General features: G+C 39.1%; 1 protein-coding gene across 5 annotated transcripts in view; it reads right to left on the bottom strand.

The window, feature by feature from the left end:
* Positions 1-925: 925 nt before the first annotated feature.
* Positions 926-25,360, bottom strand: part of Syt1 (synaptotagmin 1) — a 52,676-nt gene continuing 28,241 nt past the window's right edge. For 3 of the 5 annotated variants that reach the window (XM_076325802.1, XM_076325804.1, XM_076325805.1), the window contains exons 2-9: positions 15,673-15,796; positions 15,451-15,576; positions 14,624-14,769; positions 14,444-14,542; positions 13,778-13,972; positions 13,484-13,660; positions 12,165-12,416; positions 926-10,223 (exon numbers count right to left, since the gene is read on the bottom strand). In XM_076325802.1, the coding sequence (XP_076181917.1) occupies positions 10,029-10,223; positions 12,165-12,416; positions 13,484-13,660; positions 13,778-13,972; positions 14,444-14,542; positions 14,624-14,769; positions 15,451-15,576; positions 15,673-15,796 (1,314 nt within the window). In that variant the 3' untranslated portion in view covers positions 926-10,028. Of the gene's footprint in view, positions 10,224-12,164; positions 12,417-13,483; positions 13,661-13,777; positions 13,973-14,443; positions 14,543-14,623; positions 14,770-15,450; positions 15,577-15,672; positions 15,797-18,234; positions 18,382-25,360 lie in introns of those variants that run through there. The other 2 variants (XM_076325806.1, XM_076325803.1) reach the window with 2 other exon arrangements.

Genomic DNA, 25,360 nt, shown 5'->3' with positions numbered 1-25,360 from the left:
ATTTTGCTACGCAGCCTACCGTGAATTCCGCATCCCATCGGCCGCGACATCGTTAATGATCAATGTACTCGTTGCACATTAAGCTGTATGATCATCGCGATCGAAGAACTTTCACTTTTTTCATCGTAACGAACACCATGGTGTCGTTCACCGTTTCCTGGCAAGGCAGACCTGGATCTCTCCCTGTATAATCTCCGGCCATTATTCACCGTAATCTCGTTTGCAAATGGGAAAAGTCGAGGCTCCGGTAATTACCGGTGATTTAAAAGCGCTAAAGAAATTTTTTGCTCGCAAACAAAGATAACTTTTGAATCAACGTGTACACGGTGCAAATTGCCTGATATGTATAAATATATTTTTTTTTCTTTTTCTTTTCTTTTAAGAAACAGTGTCTACAGTTCGGTTCACCCGTGAAGAATGTTTCGAGACGTCGAGAAACGTGTTGAAAGAATCAATCGCAAGTTTCATCTTGACCTCGACACTCAAGAAATATCTTTTATTTGTACGTATTCTACACGACAAGAAGGAATGAAACGTACACAAGGAACCATGTGTCGCAAACGAATCGTTTCCTCGCGAAAGTTTGTTCAAGTTTCGACCAATTGGATCGTGCGGGATAGTTGTTAGAAGCGATTCCCACGGTCTGTCCATCGAAATGATTTTCAAATCCTGGACAACATCGGTGTGGAGTGACACTCGCCTCTTACCGCAAGTGAACGGTGTCTCGGTTGCATCGGAGCGATTTTTCGCAAATTAATTGTCCGAAAGTTTATCAATTCTTCCAGACTCGGTCGCATATATCCCTTCGTGAATTATTTTTCTCTTAAACATTCGTTGAACGCCTCGCACGGTTTTAGGGTTAAAGAACGAAGACCAGTGTTATCGTTGTTTCGCGATCACTTACGAAAGAATTCGTCTCGGTCAGTTTTATGTTAACAACAATATTTATTACATAATAATTACGATATAATAATAACCTCTATGGATTTACAGTACACTGTCGCGCTAAACCTTAATTATGTATAATATGCAATGGAATGATTACAAGTTGTTAAGACATCCACGTTTCAAGCTGGAGGCGTTCAGGGCTTCGTTTTCAGGTTGGCTCGAATGCGAAGTACAAGGGAACGCGTCCCTTCGTCTGCTCCACGTTTCGTCGCGTTCCATCACGGGAACGATGCCTCGTGTTCGATCGGGAGAAATCGATCGCGATCGACGAAGCGATCAGGAACCCCTCGTAGACGTGTTTCGCTCACGTCGAGCACCGTCCCGAAACGTGACTTCAATTTTATGCTTATATAATTCTATATAGATAATAAAGTTAGGAATAAATTCTCTACACCTTACGGCGAATAACGTAGAATCTACCATAAAAAATGGACAGTTTTCTGTTTTTCTTTTTTTTTTTTCCGGTGAAAAATGACAACACAAAACGAACGTCTAGCACGAGGTGCTTTCTTTCGGGAGCCAGAACGATGCTTCAACAATTAGAACGTACTGTGCGCTTGAGATTTTTCGTCTTTTTTCTTTTTTTTCATTCTTTCGTCTTTTAACGTTACGATGTTGCGTTTGACAATGTATAAATATATTCTCGATCGTTGTCAATAGTTGGTACAATCTATTATTGTTTCGATATATCGCTTTGCTTGGACCCTTTCGCGACGGCAACGTCTACACGAAGAGTTCGTTTTCATTGAGGAATATGGAACCTGTGCCAACTGAAACGCGTCAACGAGCAACATACGCGAGTTACGAATCATCGTACGCAACAGTGCTGTCCACGAACGTTACCGGGCTTCCGGAACACTCCCCTGCTACGCCTTCGTTACCATTGTACAGAAACGTCGACCGAGAAAAGAAACGTTGGCCGATGCGTGTTGCACGCGGGCAGAAAACGCGCGAGGAACCATTCGTGATCAGCATCGTTGTACCATACGCTTTAACATTCTTTAAACGATTTATCGTAAATTATTTTTCACACTATACAAACAACGTTACACGAAGAAAGGAATTTTATAACGTTTCAAGGATTATTATTCTATCGAAATTTGAACCCCGGTCCATCGAATTTGCAAGCAAAGCCCAATTTCCATATTTCCAAATATTTCACTCGCACGAATCTAAATCTACATCGGACGTTCATCGAATCTAACGATCGCGATTCGTTAATTATTTCTCGAAATATATTTATTGTTCGTTGACACCGATTGGCGATAGCGATATAAAAAACACTACGAATAAATGAAAAGAGTTTTATAATTGTCACCCCGAGCTTAGCGTTTACGCGCGATGAGGATATTTGTTTTGCAAACCGTCCCAAAAGGGTTCGGGGAACTCGTGATCATTGTGGAAACTTTTTTTTTCAATGACGAATCGCAGTGAGAAAGAGTCGAAAAGCGGGAGTGTGTAATATTTTGGACGATTCTATGAACTCTACACGCAATTAATCCTACTCTGCTGCGGCATCGTTCTACTCGAGAAGAAACAAAAACCAAAAAGAGTCAACTCGACGTTACTCGTTAATGGCTAAACTAAGGCTTTGTAAAGATTCATCGTATTTCTGCTTCTTCTTTTTCTTCTTCTTCTTTATTTACATCATCGTGCTTCGTCGCTACGGGCAATTTGGATCGACGTACAGGTACGTCTTTGAATAATTGTAATAACGCTAACGTGACAATCGGTACGTTTATTGTTCAAATCAGTGCTCCGCCATTTTGCGGTAAATTGAAACGAGAACTCGAAGGGCTCGGTTCACTGCTAACAAAAACGACCATGCTCGAAAGACTGGCGTAGTCTACTTTAAGGGAATCGTTGGTAAACACATGGGTAAAACGAATCGTCTTTGACTGTGCGTGACTTCGATAAATCGCGAGTGCTACCGATGATCGATAATGACCGCCACTTGGTTAACTCTGTTGCCGAAATCAATCTCATTGCCGTTGCAAGCGCCCAAGTGGCAATGCGAGAAAGTGAAAATTAGAGATTTATTATCGACACAGCTGAAAGGCGTATATCTTTTCACTGGTGAAGTTTAGAACATTGAAACCGATTGTTAAAGGAAATTAATCGTCGTTTGGAAATTTGCACCGCTTTACGATTACTATGAGCAGTTATACGCTTCGTAAAAAATCACAGGTATCGAGATCTTAGGCACGTATTGTACGCTTACATTTCGCCGTGGATTCGCTCCAAACTTCGCCAAATGCTTTCGAGCGTGCTCCGATCGCTAAGTACAGTGCTGAATTTTTTTTTACGTTGTACATACAGTTTTGAGAGATCGAGCCTTCAGTTCGCGGCATGGTAACTAAACTGGTTTCTTAAACCCTCGACAACGAAATCAATGCTCAGCACGAGTTGCTCCACGGTCAAACTAGCCTCCAATGTTTTCTTTCGATCGAACGTTTCTTTTTTCTTCAAAGTATCGTTCAATTTCGAATCGATAAACGAACAACGATAGAATCAGAAATCAAAATTTCTTAACGAGTACAATACTCGAATACAAACGTATTCGTTAATAATATGCGACATGCGTATGATTCGAAGCGAAGATACGTATCGTCGAATAACTGGGACTTGCTCCGATCGAAAATTTTCCGATGATAATTTAGTTCCATCCTAAGTATATTTTCATTCGAACGGACACTCATGCCGATCTTGAACAATGTTGATTTGTATTGCAATAACGCGACAAGTTAAACATACGAATTATACATTTTATTACATCGATAGTAATAGCAAATTTTAACTTTTCGATATATTCTGTAGTTTCCTTCGAAGAGAAAGACGCGGGACTCGGAACACGTGTTTGTATATACTACGGTACGGGTAAAGATAGTTATCGAATGAAATAGAAACTTCGTCGTCGAAGGGTTAGATCGAAACGACACTGAATATAACATCGATCCATCGAATTATTAGTAAACGGAAAAACGTCATCGTTGAATCGAAAAGAATTTTTCTCGAACGATCGATTTCAATACTGTTCGATTCTACGCGTCCAGGCAACGTACACGTTCGTGAGCCTGCTCGGATCGATTGCCACTTCGTATTGATTCGAATGTTTGTCCGCCGTATTTCATATATCACCGTGTATACGATCTACTCAACTGAACCACTACGCGTTCCGCTTCTTTTTTTTTTTTTGTTTGTTTCATTATTTATCGTTATTAGTAATAATATTAATAATATTACCATTATTATTATTTTCTTATCTTCACGACGACGACCGACCCGTTTACTCGACTAGTACACGTTCTGCTTATGGTAAATGATAATGATCGATAATCGTGCCAATCGATGATACTGTTTTTATCGACAGATGTGGCGCACGTTGTACCCACATATGGACCGTACGTGTACGAACGAGTGCCCTCCCCTCATCGGTGGTAAAGTGCTCTCTCGCTTCTTTTCTTTCGTATCGTAGCTATCTTTTCTTTCGTATCGTAGCTATAGCATCTTTAACGTCACGTCGCGAACAGCGACATCGATCGATTGTCATACACCAGTGGCGCTACACGCGGAAATCATTTCGAAAGCAATGAAAGGCACTATTTAGACGTTACGTAGACAGAGAGTAGCGCCGATAATAGTCATAAAACGGTACGTTACTTCCGTCGCGCATATTTACAAGCGGGCTTATCGTTCGCGTCCCTGCTCGCGGATTGTGCCATTTGAAAGAGTTTCACGTAATGGCGGATCAAGCTATACGTACCTACACACGTAACGGTAATATTTTGAGGCAATTTGGTTCCAGGTTCAGCAACGTTTTTTTTTTTTTAGAACTCTACACGATGAGATATCGATTTCACGAAGTAGATGGAATGGAGGATAATTTGATTGAAAAATGGCGAGCGCGAAGAATTTTTAGTTCCATTGTCAGTCACGTTTCTAGGTTAAACTCTTCGCTATCGTTCTTTCGATCGTACACTGTTCGTTGGTTAGGAATACACGAAAACATTAGATAAGACGAAAAGAAGTTAAATAACGTATCTTAAAATTTGGTAACGTTAACATTATCTAAAGTATCACCGTTATGTTACACGGTCGAAACTTGAAAATCGTTTTGGCGGCGCTCGACTCTACACGAAATTAGACAGTAAAAGGGACGGTGTCCGAAATGACCTTCAAACCAGTGTTCACATTCGTTCGTTGCGCGTGCAAGCGACTTGTTGTTCATCGATTGATGTCGGGCTCGCGGCGCGTTTTTAACAGTTAAACCCTCTTAATTCTCTGTTAAAGTTTTTAAGTACAATGCTGCACAATAACATGACTCGAACATGCTACCGATATAATTGTTTTATGATAATTGGTCCTGAAAAAATGATAGAACCAAATATGGTTAAGTATATAGCGATCATGTATTTAAGCGCTTTCTGCGCGTGATAAGAAAACCGGATCCCGATTTCGTTCTCGTTGAAGAATCTCGACTCCGGGATCCGGGAGGAAACTGGAACGATATATCTAAGGATCTGCGTTCACTACGTGCCTACACTTACACACACCTCTACTCTACATTTCCTATGTTACTTGCGATGATCGGTTTTATGTATACTAACGACAGTTGCCCTAATCTGCTCGTATGAATTGGTTCACCACTTTGCCGACCGAAACGCTGTTGTCACGCGGCGTCACGAACCCTTTAGCTATCGGTAGGTAATCGAATCGCTGTTGTTTCGCAAATTCGAAAACCATCGCTAGCGGAGTTCGTGTTTCACTGCCAGCGTTTCACGTGTCCCATGTATAATGTACAGTCTACGTCATGCGTGCAAGCACGATACGTTTCGAAACTTGTATTAAAAAATATAATAAGTAACGAAAGCTTGGAACTATGTTCAATATGCGGACGTTTAACGTATCGGATAGATATCGAGTGTAGTTTCCAAGCTATGTATGTCGGTGCAAGCGTGCGAATATATTCACGAGAATTCGTGAACTTTGTCGGCAAAGTCGTACATGCTATGCGTTGTTATCTCCGGTGACTTATCGTACTGGTTTTTTCTCAACTAGATATAATCTGATCGGCGATCGTACTCTCGCATCGAGTCTTCGAACGACCTCCCTTGGAGGATCGATAAGCGATACGAAATGAAAATAGAGACAAAGCAGTGATCTTTTTGATCCCCGTTTCGTTTCCCGCGGTATAAAATTAATGCTACGTTAAGGTTAATTTTCATGTAACAAACGTTACGATAAGCTTAAATTAACGTCACACTGTTTAGGTAACGAATATTCGATGAAAATATTACGTTTCCTACGCAAATATGCGCGCGGCAAATAAAAGGAGAGCTAACGTAGATAAATTCTTAACACGTATTTATCTACATTTACAACCAAACATTTCTATCGTTTGTTTCAAGTAGACGTGGAATTAACTGAATCGGTTAAAGTATATTTATTCGTAGCGTCGGTGGTGCACGTTTACTTTTCTGTACGCGGTGAGCCCGTATTCCTTGAAACGCAGCGTAAACAACGATCGATTTCAACGAGGTGCTCGTCGCATTCGGTTTCAAGCAACATTGGCTTCCCTTGTTCTTAGAGGTTCTGTTGGAAATCATCGGTAACAATCGACAATTCGTTCCGAACTTTGTAGTGTAATTCGTACGATATAACATATAGGCGAATATATCACTGGATCAGCTTTTGAGATTCATGGAGTAGGCAAGGTTAAATCCGTGCTACCCTCGACGAGGATATTTTTATACGTCACTGAATTAACTTTTCGAGATTCTTCGAGTCTGGCCGTGGATAAATTCGTGTGTTTCGTCGAAGATACTTTTACATATCGTTGGATCAGCTTTTGAGAATCATGGAATGGACAAAGATAAATTCGTGTTCCTCGTCGAGGATATTTTTGGGTTAACATTCAACTTCGTGTTCTTTTCTTATCTTACAGAGCTCGTATTCGGGACTTGAACGGGCGTGGACTTAACGCGCGCAGGATTCTGTAACCGACGTTTACCCTACGATAAGAAGCAAAAAATGATAAATATTATTAATCCTTCGGATACATTGACCCGCCCACACGATACGTTATACTTGTTCACGTACAATTAACGTTATTACTAATGTTATTAGTATTGGTATCGTTACATGGATTATTACAACTCGATCGTGCAATTCGTTTTTTTTTTTTCTTTTGGATCAATTACGCGAAACGTAGAGTACACGTGTTACACTGACGGAGAAAAGGGGCGGGAGGCAGGGGGTGAGTGTGCGGGGGGGAGAATAAAGGAATGAAAGATCGAATCGCACGAGGATTGTCCTAGTGTTACGATGAATTTCGAATGGACATATGTATACATGCAGTCATCAAGAACCGGAGTCTCCGAAATATTCACAGCGTGATATTTACAAAGTCTCTATGCGTTGTTCGGCGACGAGTAGAGGGAAAGAGGGGAAAGGAGAACTCGAAGAAGCGTTAAGGCCCGTTTACATGGGTTCTTTTAATTCGCTAAGTTACGATCTATTTAATCAACTATCGACCCGGACCGTTTACGGAAACGATCGTCGGTACGTCGAAGGAAGTTTTTCTTTTTTTTTTTGTTCGGGATAGGGAGCTACCTAGAACGTGCGTTTTTCCTAAGGCTGCGGTCACGTTGGAAGTGCACGACCGACGCCAATGACGTTTCGTTCGAAAAATCAAACGAGCTACGGCGCGACAATCGTGTGGCGGGATATTGGGCTTTCAGTGTGACCGCAGCCTCGGTTTTAAAGCACGTGTCACGCAAAAAACGCTACTTTTATTGTACCAATCGACCCGTTTTCTTTTGTCTCTTTCAGTCGAATTCGAAATTTCAAGGTCAACGATGCAATAAAATATATGAATTTTTTACAGTAATCAAAAATCAATTAATACTGTATAAAGTTAGTTTTCTAACAATCGATTCTCATCGTTTCTCGAAGGGTACATATATTGTGTGTGTGTATATATATATATATATATAATGTCATGTAGATCTCGGGACGTTCGCAATTGATTTAATATAGCGTTTTCTTTTCGAATAATTTCTTCCTCAATTCCCAAGATACATAGAGAATCACTGTCGTTAACTCCATTTTCTTTTTATGTCCATGCTCCAGGAAATAGATCAACGAAACGATAACGCAAGTTATACAATCGATAGGGCCGTTACGTTTTCAAAAACAATAACAGTATCTGCATATATAACACGTGGTAAATATATATGTATATATATGTATATATATACATACATATATATATAATACATATATGTATATATACGAATATGTTTACAGTTGCACGGATACGCGTATGTATATTTTTCAACGAAGACGCGGAATCGCGGGAGAATGGAACATTCGTGGAACGAGATGTATCGATTGTTTCGAGACACATTCGATTTCGCCAATGGTTCCGTATCTTCGATGGTTCCGAGAACTCGTCAATTGAAACGGTAACCAGTACTTTCATCGTTGAGCTTCATTCACGTACAAACAACCGTACACGTATCGATCGATTATAACAATTTTATCGTTAAAACAAGTAAACTATGAAGTGAGACTAGTAAAAGCATTATAATCGAAGGATGCTGTTATAACAAAAACTTCCGTGGCGTCTGTCTGCGAGCGAAACCCGTAGAACGCGTTTGTTTCATCGGTTCGCTGTTCCTCCCGGAAGAAGATTTCAAATTTCCCGCTCGTTCTATTTACTCGTTTCGATCGATCGAGTTCCCTGTACAGGTAGCGCATAGTCTAATGTCGTTATTGTACGAAGATATCGCGATTGAAAGCATTGTCTTTTTGCACTGGAAATAAAATCGATCGTGTCCTCGGTTGCTTTGCTTCGTGCTCGAAGCGAATATTAAAAAAAAAAAAAAGAAACGCGTTCAATGAAATACGAGAAGAGAAGCAGAGACGCTCGTCTTAGTCGCGCGAAACAAATCGTACGAAGTAACCGGCTAGAGAATTTTCGTTATCCATGACAATGAACGCCTGCGCTTCGTAACCGTTACGTGTACCGTTTACAATGCAATCATCGTTATTATATTAGTATTCATATTATTTTCTTCTCTTTTTTTTTTGCTCGAACACGACTATCAATCTGTACAAATGTCGCTAACGTATTCCCGAACGAAATTACACAACTACTCACGCAATTCAAGACACAATCTACATCGTATACATTATATATCTATATATGTTTTATATACTATATACATAAAATATATAGTATATGCATATGTATAAATATATAACTTCTAGTAAGATCAATAGCATCAGAATCTTATAAACACTTTATCAAACGTGTTTCCGATTAAACGACAAAAGGAAACATGCTATTGGAGCGCGTCCGGAAATCGTATTTGGAAGTCAAAACACGTGTTGCAAATATTCAATGCTTCATCGAGATACCTCGAAGAGGACGCTTCTTTTTTTTTTTTCTTTCTTTTCTTTACTTGAAGTTTCATTCAATGTTACATCTACGGGGAGAAGTATAGTAGATATACGTATATACAAGATGCTACACTCCATGAGAACATATTGTTATACTAAAATCTTCTTGGTGGTATTTATTGTTATTTAGTTAATAATAGATTATTAATATCTACTAAGTATTTATTTCCTTTTCTTTTTTCATCATATTTACTCTCTTTCTCTCTCTCTCTTTCTCGCACTCTTTCTCTCTCTCTCTTTCTCTCTCTCTCTCTCGCTCTCGCTTTCGCTCTCGTTCTCGCACTTTCTCACTGTTTCTCTTGTTTTCGTGCACGATTATTCCTGTGAATGAAACGTTCATTTACCCGGGCAGATCGTTGCTTCCGTTTTCCTATTCTCCGTATTCTTTTTCCGTTTTGTTTTTCTCCAACTCTTTCGTTCCTTTCTTTTGTCCAGAGAAATCCCGTCTCGTACGGTGCATCGGCCACGGATATCGTTGGAAAATATATATATAGTTTGTCGAGTGGGTCGAAAGCGAACGAAACGGAACGAAACGATAAACTGCTTCTGTACATTTGTCGTATATGCTTAGAACCTTTGGTGTGCATTACCTTAATTGGACATACTGAACGGTCTTAGTCCTTCTTGTCGGCGTCTTCGGCATCCTTAAGTGTGTGCCATTGAGCAATAGGACGTCTCGGGGATGCCAACATGTCGGACCAGTGTCTCAACTCGGTTCCGCTCGCGTTGTACCCCAAGACGACCTTCCCAATGGGTTCTGAGGTGCCGATACGATCGTAGTCGACTACCGTGACAACCAATTGCACTTTCTAAACGCGAAATCAGGTGTTAATGTATTGTCCCACAGGAAAATACATCGCCATACCTTCCGGATCATAAGGGACCACGAATAGCGTAGCGTTAGGCATCACGGATGAGAGAGTATCGAAAAATGGAGCTCGCGAGAATAGACCCGAACAGTTACCACGTGTTAAAGGGAATACATCTCGATTTCGTTTGCAGACTGTGCAGTAGAAAGCCTCACCAATATAGTTCATAGATCATTTGTTCTGGGTTCATTCTCCTGAACTTTTCATCGTACTTATCGAAGTTGGAGAGATCGGTCTTGGATCACGGTGAATGTGGACAATGTTGCGTAATTTTTGTTTAATTGCTGAAATAACGTCTTACAAAGTCCCATGGAAACATTTGACCCAATAAGACTCGTAACTTCTTCCCGGACCGACCTCTCTCACTTCCATGTGTACTTCGTAGAGGTATATACCTAATAGGTCGGTGGTGTCCACAAATGGAGCCCCTTTCGCGACTCTGTCTCTTTCATATGTCATGTTTCGTCAATTTAGGGTGGATACTGAAGTTTATATACACAGTGTCCCGTAATACGTGGCACAACCCGAAAGAATAATGTTCTTTTCGATAAAATCAGCCTAAAATTTTGTGGAACAATCTGTCATATGAGAGACGAAGTCGATTCGTGAGCTCTGAAATTCACCATGGATAGCACTACCTTATGTCACTGCTTGATACAGACACATACCTGGGTGATAGTAAAGTATATGACGAAACGGTGGAAGACAGTACTTTAAATTAATTTATCTTTAGGAAAAAACCAAAGATGAAACTTACTTTGCTACGTGAAAAAGTTTACCAATAGAACGAATTTTTCTAAGTCAATAAGAAGATATTATATTCGATACAATGAGAGAAATAATATGAACGCAAGCGATAGAAAATAATCAAAATTGATTTAAGGAAAAAATGCATTCTTTCTACATATATTACCTCTCGAAAGCATTCGATTATTTGTTATATGTGTGTACGTTTGTTAAAAGTGTGCGTGTTGGATTATTGTTTTTAAGGAGTATGCGATGCAACTGTTTCTATGGACGGAAATATTTGCAATTAAAATATATTTCGAGCAGCAATGTAAATATAATATTTTGGTATTCAAATTGCATGCATAGAGTTAGAATCTTCCAACTCTAGTTAGAGAAGTCATGCATCTGTATGAACTTTAAGCTCGTATGATTTAGAGGAATAAGTATATTGTGGATAATATTACATAGCGAAATTCAATATTATGGTAAATGGCCTTACAATCCGGAAGTATGGTAGTTTCAAAAAGTTTAATCGATTAGTGATCCCTTCATAAGATCGTAAAAAGCAAGCAATGCAGAAATATAAATTGCAAATTAATTTTATTTATGCAGACAAGACTGCTATTAATGTGTCAAAAATAGAAGCTGCAAGAGCGTTACGCTTTTCTTTATTAATAGCGAAGCAAGTTATTTAAATAAAAGCTACCGTCTTATGAAGGGTTGATTAACACATTACATACGGATCATCTATTTTTGCGTGCTTCGTTCATTCTTATCACCTTAAACGCGATATTCTATCGTTATTCTATCATTTGATATGTATCATACGATATGTTGAAGTCGAATTAAAAAACGTGTCGTTTAAAACGATCGCGAGTCTCTTCTCTCCTAAATAGCATTCGAGATGTCCGTTTGCAACGAGCCAAACAACTACTAGTTTCTTATACTATTAGGATACAAAAAGATTAATAAATAAAGTTACTGTCACTGTTTCTGTCTAAAACATAATTAAAAAGAAACGTGTGCAAACCGATCCGTTAAGAGTGTTAGAAAAGTTCTGAATTATGTGTGCAGTTAATGTTACCTGTGTCTGTTAACTGTATTAAATGAACGTAAGAAAACAGACGGGGATAATGTACAAATGGTTCTTACCTGTATCTGCTCGAAGGGTACCTCAAACGTGAACGATTCGTTGTAATACGGATTAAGGGTGCACTTCTTGATGGACGTTTTCTTCTTCTTCAACCTTTTGCCATTCTGCATCAGAGCGATCTTGACGTAAGGATCTGACAGGCCACCGACGTCCATCTTCTTCAGATTTTTCGCTTCTAGGATGACCACTGTCAATTTACCAGCCGTGGGGACGTATCGAAGCGAGAAGCAAATGTCACCCAATTTGTTATCCTGCAATCGACCAATTTCACATACAACTCAACTGTAGATCAATGTAAAGTATACGAGGATACTATAATGATCGTGCGACGTAAAACTCAAACCTAAACAAACTTGACAAGTTTGAGCGGATAATAGCGTAACAATTTAAAGAGTACGTCGTACTTTATAGGTGGAAGTAGTTCGGGGACTCGAAGGTCGACGTTATGTTTATAAATAATGCAATCGTGTGTATTTCTTTACGTGGTATTGCGATTTCATAAAAGACAAAAGTGAAGATTTATATAATACAAAGACGTTCAAGGTAATTTGATCAATCATCGTTGAAGAACTACTATACTAAGAGTGAAAAATACTATACTCTTGTAGCAATATCATAGTACATAATCGTAGTATAAAAATATAAAATTGTATATTTCTTTCCACTCCATAATTATTAAGGTCAACGATATTTCCATGTTACCAAAGAGAACACGAACTAAGGATTGAAGAGTTCGAAGCGGAACAAAGTTGAATATGTTTATGAGACTCTGTTTATTTAACTAGAATATTTGCAAATATAATTGGACGTTTCCAGAAGGTCATTTTCTAACGATTTAACAATGAAACTTAACTCCTGCTGCACATTTTCAACCGAGTCGAGAATACAAAGTGTTCGAGTCATAATTGAGAGTGACTCGAGGCTTGATTTTTCATTCTTTTAACAAACTATCGAATACTTCTGCCCTAAGAATTTGGACTTTAAATAATTCCACCCTAAGAATATTGAATCTCCAATATTTCCACCCTAGGAGCTCGTTCTTCTAGCAAACTATCGGATACTTCCACTCTAAGAATATTAGACTTTAGATACTTCCACCCTAGGAATATTGTACTTCGAATACTTCCATCTTAAGAATATTGGACTTGGAAATATAACAAAGAAATGCTGTCCTAGTAAGTCTCTGCAACCACCAATATCATGGATCGAGCGTCGTAGTTACTTTCTCAAAACTACGTACATTTTCAACAGTTCGAATCGTCTCAAAACATATCTCGACCCTAGCAACGCAACGTAGAATCTATTCGAATGAATTTACCTGGCCACCTTCGCCCTCGACGCTCTGCAGATCCCTCCATTCCTCGATCGTCTGAGCCAAATCTATTTGGCAGAGTGGTACCTTCACCTCGCCGATTTGATCGTGTTTCGAGAACCTGTCGAAGTCGAAGATCGCGAAGATGAGAGTCTTGCCCATGGCGTCTGCGTAAGGTACGTTCTGAAAGACGAACGCTCCGTTAACTTCCAATGGAAGAAAAAGTGGGTTACATCGCGGTTATCGTGTCCCGTTCGGTCATCGTCATTGACGATATTACGGAGAGAAAACCCGACTGACCTTGAATGTGAAAGTCTCATTGAAGGCTGGATTGAGCGTTTTCCTGTGCACTTTCGTTTCGAATTTCTTCTTCTTGTCCGGTAGCAGGTAAACCTTCACGTACGGATCGGACGTGCCGCCCATGTCCAACGCCGGCAGATCTTCAGCTTGTATCACTGTTACCGCCAGACTGTTCGTGTTGAAGTCGTATTCGAGCTGTAATTAAACGTTGGTTATTGCACCGTACCTTATTACCGATACGATTAGACGTACACTCGACCGTCAGGATAGATAAACAATGCGAGTAAATAGTATCTTTGTCAAAGGTCTCTCAACGTCTCTGTGAAACGAGAATCTGAAAGTTTGATACAAGTATGCTTCTAGAAGTCCTTATCGATTGGACAGGAACGAGTGATTTTTTTTCAACATCACTGCCTTCGGTGCTGCAGATCCGTTTACATGTCCCGACGATCGGTTCGTCGCGTGCGATGAACGCTCATAGGCGTCGAAAATTCTGCTCGACGTGTACGTCTACGAGATATCCGCACGGTTCGGTCTTCGAATACCTCGGACAGGTTTCGAGGTCGAGCGGAGAATTTCGTAGCGTTTCTCGAAAAATACGTTCGACTGTGCGAAAAAGATTTCTTTGCATCGTTCGTGAGATTTAAAGAGGAACCGGTGACGAACCTTGTACTGAAGCTTGCCGAGTTTCACCTCGCTCTGCTTGCTCTCGGCCTCGTCCGGTTCCTCCGCGTTGTCGGTCAGTTCTTCCATATCCGGCTGGACCTTAACAGATCGAAGTGGATTCCACGAGTGTAGAATGTGCGTCTAACATCTACATGAAGTCACGGAACACCGAGTGCGTACCTTGTCCTTGTACGTGCTGCCAAGTAGCTGCACGGACTTGAGGTCCACCGCGCCCTTCAACCCTTTCTTCCCGTCCTTGGAACGTCTTTTGCGACAGCATCTTCTTATGCAGCAGAAGCAGATTCCGAGAACTACTACGCCTACGGCTACTCAAGCGAAAAGAAGATTCGGTGGAATTAAAATAACGCCTGACACGGTTCGTAGGATGCGTTTTCCTAAATGCGTGGTCGCAAACCATAGTTAAGCGTTAATTCGCAAGCGCGGGAAGCGGTTCGCACGGGATTTGCTCGCTCTATCGCGAATGAAACTTAATCATTGGGGCGGACGGGGTTAGGGGGTTACAAGAGAATACATATATGCGAGTCGGGTGAAACGTTCGAGTGTTAACTCGACACGAAACTGGAACAGAGTAAGTTACACGATTAGTGTCATTTGTACGAGATACAGAGACGCTCTGGAACGTTTGATCGTTCTGAAAGGGTAAAACAGTAGGTTTCAAATGGTGAATCGTTGTTCGTTGACTTAGCGAGTATTTAGTGTTCGGTGTATCGTTCGAATTATTTCATACCCTTTGCGTGTTTGTTGCTCGACGGTTTAGAGAAATTCACATCGATAGAAATGAAGAACGATATTTCGAAGAAATTAAATTTCCCAACATTACCAACGAAGCCGTACGCGAGTTCGAAGAGGATCGAAGAATGGGAACTCGTCCAAATTGTATGGTGTACAATCACACGGTCAACGTGTGAGCGTTTAGATCAGTGAACGCTTTTATTAACGGTATTCGGTTACCGATAAGAACATACTCGCGAATGTTTTGCTTTTACCTATTAGAATGGTAACGAGGCCCCATGTCGGTATTCCCATTTCTTCCGCGAGTTCCTTCCCGATCGTCTCCATTTTATTTTCGAAGGATTTCCCTGCACTTTCGGTGACCACTTCTGTATCCGTCACTGTGAAACGTGGGAGATGTGTATTAGTAGAGTTTCCTTTTTAAATTCGTAGAATCTTTGCGAGAAAAGAGAGAACAATTTCAATGTATCGTTTACCATCGTTTTCCTCTTCCCCAATGGTCGTCATGCTGCTTAACGTCGTAAAGCTGACCTCATCCAGCACACGCATGGTTACTTCCTCCGGCGCCTTCTCTGCTTCTCTCTTGATGACAGGCATTTTCTGGGGAAAAATATTGAAACGAGAACGTTTTAATACACACTTTACCGTAGAACTTTTCGTACGAAGATACAAGCTGCTGATACAACAGAAAAGAAGAATTAGAAAATAGTTGCTATAAATGATATTTTTTATCGATTGATCGTTTCTTCTGTAATGTAAAGTTCTCTCGAGTTTTTGAGAAGAATGTCTACACGATGTGTACGATATTCCATTTTTTTTCGTACACTTCTTAACAACAATATTTATAAACGAAAAACGATAAATTACCTTCAGCCAAGAACATGAAAGTTAGAGTCTAAACATTACAATTTTCTCGTAATAACGATTTTCCGTCCATTTCCTTTGTCTAATTAATAATTTACTTATTCGTCTATGATCTCAAACTCTAAATTTATTACTGGTTCGTAACTCGTCTGTTTTCCATAATCCTGATTTTGTAATTCAATATTGGGTTTAGTTCGGATAGACGAGCACACTCTCCGACAAACTTTTTAATTAAAATGTTCGTATGAAAATTAGTGCCTCCCCTTTTAATCTATTTTTAACTGTGTCATGGACTCCAACCAGAAAAAGTACCATTCTTTCGCGGAGTAAAGTTCTTACGTGCGAAATGCGCCATCAAGATAAGTTCGCGGTAAAAACAATAAAGAACTTATATTTCGCTTTCACTTTCCCTAAATTACGTTCCAAATCAACAAAAGCAATGAATCAACTTTAATGGTCGAGAGGACTGTTCTTTACTTTTTGCTACCAATTAAAGCCAAAACAATGTTATTATATTAATTGGTTTAACCTTTCGACTATACGGTTTTGGTCGTCTTTAGAGAGACAATATTCTTCGAATTCAAACGACAGAATCTATTAAGCTGCTAAAAGTTGATGGGTTTTCGCGACATTTGTGAATGAGAGTTTGCACGAGTCTACTTTTTTCTCTCTCTCTCTTTAGTTTTACGCTCGGTTGCGTGAGATATGATAATGTGATGCGTCATGTATACAATCTTTCACGATCAACATTCTTTACATTATTGTTAACACGTCAGAGTGCAAGGTTCTGTTTATTTTCTACTGTACATCAGTGTTGAATAAATATTTGTTTTGCTTGCATCGAAAATAAATTATAAACGGTATGCGTACGAAAAGTGTACATAAACGGTAAAATTAAATTGGGAATAATATGTGTAAAAAATATACTTAATTATATGATATTGACGTAATAACGTTATACGATATCAACGTAGTAACGTTATGTGATGTTAACCTAGTATATTTTTGCTCAAAGTTCATCTATTGATATCGAAGAAACAATCTACGATTGTTTATCATTATTTCGAGAAATCAACTGTATTTTTGATTTTCTCCTTTGGAACGCGTTGAAAGTACCGTGTCTGTATCATTTAAATGGAAACTAGCGTGTCGTAAACACAAATTCGAATTTACACTTGAGTTCGAATTGTTTTGAAGTCTGTTTTACAGAATGAGAAACGAAATTGCATTGTACCGGCTGCGAGACTTTCGATTAAAATTCAAAGCAATCGATCGACCGAACGAATGTCGTTATTTTTTCTTTTTCTTTCCAATTACAACATGTTTGCCGTTTCCCTTTCCCTTCTATCCAATCGCAACATGTTTGTCGTTCTTCTGTATTTTCTTTCCAATTACAACATGTCTCTTTACTCTGCAGCAGGATCACAGTGGAATTCATAAAATGTAAATCGAACTTTCCACTCCTCAGAAACTCGAGTTCGCGAACTTGAAGTAGAGTGAGGCTGGTTTGGAAGAGAAGAAAAATAAAAAAATCGAAAAGCAATGCGAATTATTTCGGTAGCAGCTTTTTCAACTTTCTTCAGCCACTCAATTGGATCGCCCATTTCTCAAAACACAGTCGTCTAACGATACGAACGAACAAAAACATCTTTTCACTTTTCGAAAATTTCAACAATTCGATTAAATTCATTGACAGTATTCCAATTCGGAGAAACGTACATCATGTAAGTTGAGAAACAACATTGAGAAAATTGCTAATTTGGATAATTTTAGCAGAAAGAAGCAAATCACGTTAACAACAAATACACTCCGAATGGGCCGTGAAAGCACATAACTTTGTGAAAAAAAAAACAGACCGCACGTAAATTATCGAACGTGCGAATCTCAACTCGCTGTTAAAAATATTTTAATCGTTGTAAGTTTGAAAAATACTGGACAATTTTCAGATCGAACCCAACCACGAAGAAATTGTTAACTGTATCGAAAAATCGTAGTGTTTCTCGAAAACGTACACAATCTGTTTAGTAAGTTCTGAGAATGTATATAGAAATAAAAAAAAGAAAAGAATCGTGGTATACGTAATGCATAAAAGTACGTTACGATTAATTTGGATTCCATTGAAATGAAATTTCACGCGTTTCGAAAGTATGGTATAACGTACAACGTAAACTCACAGAACCATAAAACACACAACTGATCGTAATCGCGTGATAAATTTAGCATGAAACAGTTTACGAACTCGCGGTGAATCGCGTGAAAATTGCAACGAATTATACGACGTGGAACTTTATATATTTCTTTTTTTTTGTTGCGACCGCCACGGAATCGAATTACTATTGCGGACTATAGACGACGAACGCAAATCGCGGTGGTTCTACGAGTATTGAGGTTTTACAATCAACGTCGTGTTTCCGGATTCGTTGATTATGTTCGCATACATATCGCAGTGATTGCGTGCTCGGGCAACTCGCGTGATTTAAATTCACGTTAGAATACAAGCGTCACTGTATATCGGCAAGAAATGTTTTACTTGGAGTGAAAATTGTTGAGCAATTATCGCAATAAAAAAAAAAAAGAAAAAAAAAACGGTAGGAAATAAATGTGAACAATTAGACGAAAGGAAAGTAATTTTTGTGGAAGCATCGAGACGCGAACATCGAATGGAATTCTGTCTCTTAAATTTTTAAAGCTAAAAGGACACCGAATCAGTTTTGTTCTACCGCGAGGAAACGTTATTTTCAATTTCGCGTAATAAATATTTTTTTATCGAGAAAGGTGAAATAAACGGCAATTCGGTGGTTAAAAAACGTTAACGATAGAATAGGGAACCGAGAGAACAGTACGATAAAATTATTGTTACAATGGTGAAATAAAATTTGTAGAAACAATAGAGGACAGAATTTATTACGTATAGCTATGATAAATTAAATTAAGAACCGAAGTTAAAAAGTTGACTGAAAAGTATTTTCATTTTTTAATAAGCACGCAACGATGTCGTTATAAGATTACGGTTTACCGACTTAAATACTTTTAACAATCTTCTTTTTAATATCTTTCGAAGTCCATTCGTTGGCTCTGGTAATACCGTCTATTTTTTATTCTCAAATCGATGAGAATAGTGCACTCAACGATCGCGTGCATTCAGCCTTACCTGATGCGAGCCCCGACACTTCCGGGTTCTATTTTTCCGATTCCCTCCGGGTCTCGAACCGATAAAGGCAATTCTTAATTGGGAAATGCAAGAAGTTTCCCTATTCAGCATATATCTGTCTTATTTTTTTTCCAAGGAAACTCGTATTAAATATAAAATTATGTATCAGATTCTAACGATTGTAGAACTTTATGCAATCGTTTAGTCACGGAGTAAAGAATAAAATGTTATTCCTTGATTTAATAGATCGATAAAAACAATCGAATTATTATTAGAACAATTCTAAAGCTCATTCGAATCAATTAGCATTTTTGCGTCAATTCTTAATTCGAGTACCATCGAGCTTTGAGATCGTACCATTCTTATTACAATCGATTTAATAGTTCATTTATTCAATGCAAAATAAAGAGATTTACATTTTGGTAAATCCGTTTATACATTTCTATGTTCCATAATAAATCATTATCAATTGCAAGAGAAGATTGTTCATCGAAGAAGTTATAAATCCATGAGAGAATGTATCGTTCGTAGTTACTATGGTATTTGACGTAAATAGGGATAGTAATGGCTTCTCTTGAGGACGGTGAGTTTCTTAGTTGAACGTAACATTGTTTACGACGTCTCGACTTCTATTTTACCCCATCTCCGGATAATTCCCCGAAATATACAATTTTAATCGTACAGTGTATCGTTAAGATCAAAAAAAAAAAAAAAAAATACGATAAACCCTCGTGGATCGTGAAAGTTAACCACCATCGTGAAATTCCAAGCCTAAAATTGTCAGTGATCGAGCCTTCGAAAAGAAACTTCGTAAGTCGATGACAAAGACCCCCTGAAATCAATTCCTTGCCAATAATTTCTCAGCTGTGTTGTACGTCTCCCGTTATCGGTGATCCTGAAACCCGTGCACGCGTTCGAAATTCTCCGGTAGGTGAAAACTTATTTGAAAGGGGAAGGGATTAGGTGAGTCCTCGCTCGTAGAAACGAAATGGGACGCCATGAAGAATAGCAGAGTTCACGGGGGAATCCCGATACCCGTACCCGCAAAATGTCAGCCCGAAATGGAAGAAATAAGAGCGACGCGGGGCAATCGTCTTTGAAAAAGGTTGCGTGGTCGTGCATTAGGGAAAGAAGGTTATGGAGTAACGGATGGCTGTAGGCGCGAAGATTACGAGAGAAAGATCACGGGTGGCTTGAAATGGGGAGCAGAGTGCCGAGGAACGCGACCGACAAGGTCGTGAAGAGAATACGTGGGAATTATTTAAGCCCGCGGGCATGCTCGTGTCGCGATAACTTCGTCCTCCTCTTCCTTCCCTTTCCAACTGTCCATGGTCATCGCCTCTTTCTCCACGGGCAGTTCAACGCCAACTATCCCCACCACTCGCCGGTAGATCGTGGAGATCCACGATCCCCCTCCGAGAGTCTCCGATCGTGTCACGTCACGAGCCGATCGTTCATTTCGTTCCCTCGGCTCGAGAACGTCGCAAGTGCCACGGCTCACCGAGAAAGGGGGCGGAGGGTCGATTTTTATCGGTTCGTATTGTACCACGATCCCGACGATGCGATCGTAAAATGACGAGTCTTCGAAGGGAGTGGTGAAACGCAACTCTTCCTACGCGAAAGGTGAAAATAAGGTACGGCTGTAATTGATTAGCGTTAAGTGACTCGCGTCTCGAGCGAATTCGAACGGAGATATTACGTCGAGAAATCGTCGAGCGGTTCCGTTTGATCGTTATTAAAAATAAAAAATGTCCCCGCGTAGTTGATATAATATAAATATAATTATATTTTACGCAATTCGTTAACATATTCGATCGTATAGAGAAACGGATACGTTTGCATGAGAATGTCTCGAACGTGAGAATTTATTTCTGTAAAATCAATTTCGTTCAACCCTCGCATTGAATCGAGCCGTTAACCGTAATCCAATGACGTTCAATGTGAAAAACCATGAAAAGTTTTACGGTGTGCTCAGGGTTAATGGAGTTAATATCGAGTTGTACGTATCACCTCGGTTGCGTCAGCGTTCACAATGACGTTGCATGAAAGAACTCGCGCGATATTATGAGGCGATCAAGGGAAATCGGATTTTTTTTTTTTTTTAAAGCGCCGATAAAGTACGGCAAATAAAGGGAAACGTGGAAGAGAAATTGTTGGGTGCGGAGGACGCTCGTCAACCTGTCGCATCTGCGTACGTCGGGTCTGACGTTGATAAGGTTTTACTACTTCGCTCGGTGATTCTTTCGTTATGGTGGCGCGCGAAGTTCCAGATTAAATCTTGATAAAACGAATACCAGGGAAATCTATCTTCTTGTCTTACTCGAGGAGTTCGAATAATTCAATTATCTTTGTTCATCGATCGACGGATAGAAATCTTTTTATGTTTTATAATGTAAAAAGAAACGATTAGGTTAGTTTCATCGCGAGTAACAAATGATCGTTACCATCCTGACCTACGACGAAAAAGTTACCACGTGATTGTAGTAATAATAACGACTTTATCACTCGATCGATTTTTATCGGTTCGTATATCGTCAACGACAATGTATGTGTGTGAATGTGAAAAGGTGCAGCTAGCGTTGTTTTGAAACCTGACCCGAGTAGAATGGTATTTGAATCAATAACTATAATTAAGATCGGTAATAAATGGATATATAGAAATTGTACAGTTTATCGGAATTAGTACGTGCGGTAATAAAATCAAAGAGAAAGTACGGTTACGACGGAACAGCGTACAATGTATGTACTTAATTTTATTTTTTATTTTCCAAATCTGTTTTATCCATTTTTCTCGATCATTGCATTCCCGCATTTTGTTCCTTAATTTTTGACAAAAGGCCTTCAAGATACGAAACAATAAAGGTCACCTTCACGTTTTTTGTAAAAACGACGATCATTGCAATAAAATCGTCTATTGTCGCGTGATCTTTTCAATCGTATGAATTTGAACAATCGAGAAAAAAGTCTCTTGAATGAAGCACTGGGAAAGCCATTCAATGCGGTGATATTAGGTGGTGCATCTTTAATATCGTAAAACGTAAAATCGAAAAAGAAGAGCGGTATTACATCATAGTTCACGGTTCACGATTTTATACTTGCTCCAGTCTGTTCTCCACTGTTTGCTCGTAATCCGATATTGCCTTAAATAAAGTTCGATAACACAACCACGAAGCATAACTATTCGCTGACCGACGAAATAATCGTTATCGTCGCGCGAACGATAAATTGACGTCAAACACGCGTCACCCACCCATATAATACTTCCCTGCATTCACCACAGTGACAGATATTCTCGAAAATAAACGAGCGAATGGTTGCGTGGTTTTTATTTTATTTTATTCCATCGTGTTCTGTTTCGAGCGTGGTTCCGTTGTTGGCGTAAAAGAATCACAATGGCGGGCGTTAAAATGTCGTCCATCCTCTAGAATCAGTGTTGATAATAATGATAATAATAATAATAATAAATGCTCCGTCCAATCATTTTATTACCGAACACTTGGATCAATTTATTTTAATCCACATTAGCCAGTGATATATAACGTTAATTTAAAATGCAGTTTATAAAATCATAAAAAGGAATTCACTTATAAAGTAAACACGTTACAATGGTTGCGTGTAAAATAAAGTTACCGTACGATATTGAAAAGAAATAGAAAACGAGATAGAAATAAATAAACGGGATAAGTTCATCTTGCTGTAACAACGCGAACGAGGATTCAAAATTAATATTATACTTAATTTCCAAGGAAGACCGAAATAAATTGGTCGAAATGTTTGGGAACATTATACTTGTAAGGTCGTTTCTGTTTAATTATTATTATTATTATTATTATTATAACGTTTCCACTGTGTATATCAGGAAAGCGTATAATTATCATAGCAGAGCGATTGTCTAGTTGCCTAAAGGCAAGGTAGAACCGGAAACTGCTTTTAAAACTAATCTCAGTGAGATACGTACCCGCTGATTTCTCTTAATTTGCTTAATTACGAATTTCGTGGTGTATGGACGCTTGGAATCGTGGTATAGAAATTCTTGAAAGCCTGAAGTAGAAATTTTCCGTGAGAGTCAACACGTGAAACGAATAAATTGCACGGATGACAGTTGACCTTGTCATTTAGCATTTAATTAGGTAATGTATTTTGGAGAAAGAACGACCAAAATTAAATGGTACACCTCGATATGCGAAAGTATAAATGTGTACCATTTAGTGTAATACATACATTAATCAAATTCATGCCACAACTTATGCGTAAAACGTTCGAATTAAACTCCTCTTCGCATACATTTCCTTGATACGAAGGAAACGTGTCCACTGATATTGCGATATACAAGTAGAATTAAGTAAACGTCACGAACATTTTTCTCACAGCCTATCTTAACCAATGCAACCGATGGAGAAACTCGAACGAAGTTGTATATTCGTGTTACTTTTATTAGGGAACTTTCTGTCGCTTTTGAAGGTCCATTGAAAATATCCGTTCAATAAGATAGCCAGACGAGTGACTCTTAAATGCAGTTTTCGCTTGTAAAGGTGATATTTCAATACACTCGGATTTTTAACGAGTAACACGCGTCTATGCTCGGTACGCTTGCAGGGGGATGGTCTTGTTGACCAAGAAGAAACAACGATCTAATCAGCACTCGAATATGCAAAATCAATAACAAGCTGGCCATCGTAGAAAATGAGGAAGATGCGTGGGCGTTGCGGCGACTTAACGCGTGTCCTTCGACAACAACTTGAATTGCACGTCACTACCGGGACACTTCCAGTCTCGTTGAAGTTCACAAACCGGAGCGATAAAAATAATTGATTGTTACTTACTTACTGGAACGTGTCGCGCTTATTTCGATCGTACACAAAAGCGATCCACGTTCGTTCACGTTCCAAGTGAACGGAATCTGTTATTTCGATCAAAAAGAGGAACGTTTTCATTTTCTTTCTCGGCTGGAATTGTTTATCATTTCGTTTAAAGATAACAGAGACATTTAATAGAAATTTCGTAACAAATTTCATCAATACGATGATAATAATTTTCATTTGACGGTAGATCGATGAATGTATTTAGGAAACATTATATACCGATATTTCGCATTCTCATTTTCATAGACGATGAATATTTCTATTAATTTCGTTACGTTTCTCTATAATCGTCGCTCAATCAGAACGAAAAGTAAAGGATTCGCGTTTGCTAATTGTAAATAATTTATTACCGGTAATATATAATACCGTTGGAGGACAATTTACTCTGCTACTATTTAATGAAAATATTTTCCACGTTCTTGGCAATTTCTCTCTCTGGAGAGAGAGAGAGAGAATTTCTGCGCTCAACTAATGGCAATTTCATCCAGCAAAGATAGAATCGAAAGGTTAAATATTCTAAGGAAGTAACGCAATATTGCGTTGCACCGTGTGCAACATCTTGCCGAGATAAACGTATCTTCTACGCGCCAGTGAACGCGTTGCAAATTTTAATGGCGATGAAGTGTATACCTCCTGGCTACTGCGTCGTGTTACAGACGCGTGGGTGTGAAAGGGTGTCATGTTTCCAGGGTTTCACGTGTCGCTCAACCCTTCGGGGATCGGCAAACCACTTAGTCGTAATGATAGTTTTTCGTCACGATCGCGACGCGTATCTAAAGTTCCGGAACAATTGCATCGATTTCTTAATAATATCGTCTCTTTGACCGTAACATGTATACAACTCGTTATTGTGACACTTTTTCCCTCAGATCGATTACCTCGAAACGAGATTCTGTGTTAACGACCTTCCTGGAAACGTGTTTTCGTTGATACTGGTACGACAACGAGAAATTTACTTTCGGTTAAATTAATTGGAAAATATTGAAACTAAGTTTCTTTTTATACCATTTTCGCAACCATACTCGCCGAATATAAACATCGTGCAGTATATTCGTGAAATTAATATCATTTACGCAATGCATTCATCACCGCGCCATTTTTAAGATCACTTTTTGACAATTTACAGACAAAAAACAAACATCGGATGAAAGAAACACCGAGTAATTTATATATACGATAACTTTTACAGTACTTGTTGTTTGTTGTGTAAGTTACACTAGGTTATCAACGACACATAACAGTGATCCGCTATCGAACAGTGAACGTACTTTTATCCCCGTGTATCGT

The sequence above is a fragment of the Ptiloglossa arizonensis genome, chromosome 13 (genome assembly GCF_051014685.1).
Source record: "Ptiloglossa arizonensis isolate GNS036 chromosome 13, iyPtiAriz1_principal, whole genome shotgun sequence".
Classification (NCBI taxonomy): Eukaryota; Metazoa; Arthropoda; class Insecta; order Hymenoptera; family Colletidae; genus Ptiloglossa; species Ptiloglossa arizonensis.
This window is presented reverse-complemented; position numbering and strand designations above follow the sequence as displayed.